This window comes from Nicotiana sylvestris, chromosome 2, assembly GCF_000393655.2.
Source record: "Nicotiana sylvestris chromosome 2, ASM39365v2, whole genome shotgun sequence".
NCBI classification, from domain to species: Eukaryota; Viridiplantae; Streptophyta; class Magnoliopsida; order Solanales; family Solanaceae; genus Nicotiana; species Nicotiana sylvestris.
Genome location: NC_091058.1, coordinates 73,135,084 through 73,136,742, shown reverse-complemented (window position 1 = coordinate 73,136,742; position 1,659 = coordinate 73,135,084). Strand labels below are relative to the sequence as shown.

General features: G+C 39.4%; 1 protein-coding gene across 1 annotated transcript; it reads right to left on the bottom strand.

Moving 5' to 3' along the window:
* Positions 1–328: 328 nt before the first annotated feature.
* LOC138885075 (uncharacterized) lies at positions 329–787 on the bottom strand. The gene has a single exon (XM_070165970.1). The coding sequence runs from the start codon at positions 785–787 to the stop codon at positions 329–331; it is 459 nt and encodes a 152-aa protein (XP_070022071.1).
* Between the last annotated feature and the right edge of the window lie 872 nt (positions 788–1,659).

The following is a 1,659-nucleotide window of genomic DNA, read 5'->3' as shown; positions in this document are numbered from 1 at the left end:
AATGAGACAGATTCCCCTGAGTATGCAGGGGTAGCATGTATCTCCCTTTTCTTCTCGTCTTGAATCACAAGAGAGTATGCCTGTCCAATGGAGGGTAAAGGTGATGACAATAGAATGTTACTCCTTACCCCAATAAAAATATCATTTAGTCCCATTAGGAACTGCAAAAGTCTTTCATCTTGGTGTGCTTTCAAGCTTTTGACTTTTGCACCACACTCACACTCACATACACAAACAGAAAATGTATTGAGTGCATCTAGTTCATCCCATAGGCTTTTGATTTTGGTGAAGTAAGTTGATACACTTGAATTACCTTGCACTACTGAACTTAATCCTTTTGTAATTGGAATAACTTTGCTCCATTTGCCTGTCCAAATCTGTCTTCCAGGTCCCTCCACAAATCTTTTGCACTTTGTGAATAGAGCACACTTTCAGCTATCTCTTTGGACAAAGAGTTAAGAAGCCATAAAAGTACCATGTCATTACATCTACCCCATGTCTGTTGGACAGCAGAATCAGTCTTAGGGATGATAAGAGTACCATCGATGAATCCCAGCTTGTTCTTTGCAGACAAGGCAATGATAACTGCCCTTCTCCAACCTCCATATCCTTTGCCATAAAAAACTGAGGATACAAGGTTCATCCCTGGGTAGTCAGAAGGATGAAGGTAATAAGGGTGAGTGGAGTCAATTACTCCTGAAGCAAAGGTCACTGCAGGTGCAGGAACATTAGTGGTGACAGCAGAAGCAGAAGCTAGAGTGTCGGATGATTCTGGTGAAGTACCCATATAAGATAGTGACAAGATGAAGATGAAAGAAGAAAAAAAAGGAGCTGGTTTAGTGACTGAGAAAGCAGAAAAATACCAGAATTAAACCTGCTCTGATACCATGTAAAAAGGAAAAACGAAACTGTAATTTTCTGCTTGTGTATTTGATGAATGAAGAAAAACTTGTTCTTCTCAAATGTACAAATGCTAAACATATATACAGAAGAAAAGCTTTAGGGTAACCTCCTGCATTAGCAAGTGGCCAAGTTGTACATTAAAGGAATACAAAGATGGAACAAATAATTAAATAAAATAAGTATGGGAAAACTACCTAAAATATAGTGTAGCATGTGTTGTACACTAGATTGTGTATTCTGAACAAGGCAGTGGCACAAGTGGGCCGGTTGAGCAGGCCTAATTGTGTAGACCACAATTAGGCCCAAAAATATTAAACTGTCCAAATGCCAATTAGGCCCAATGCCCCTCAACCCGTCCAAAATCCTCAAATCCGTCCAACATACCAAACACCACTCAAATCAAAACTTTCTGCCTCAAACTCTCAAACCCTTCGAGAACTTTCGATTCCAACAGATAAGGAGTACAGGAACAAAGATGTACCAACCAATGGGGAAACTAAATATGCTGAAAAAAGTTCTAAAGGAGCTAAACAAAGCTTCTTTTAATGAAGTAGTACTCAGTGCAAACAAGCTAAAGAACAACTGTTGGATTGCCAGAAAAAAGGTTTAACTTGATCCTATAAACAAAACACGCATAGGAGAGGAGCAGGAGCTGTCAAAGACCTATAGCAGGCTAAAGTTAGCAAGTGAATTATACCTTAGACAGAAGACAAAGGTGCAATGGATGACTCAAGGAGACCAAAACACAAAGATGTT

Coding starts and splice junctions, on each gene's coding strand:
- LOC138885075 (XM_070165970.1), bottom strand. CDS start 787: ATGGGTACTTCACCAGAATCATCCGACACTCTAGCTTCTGCTTCTGCT.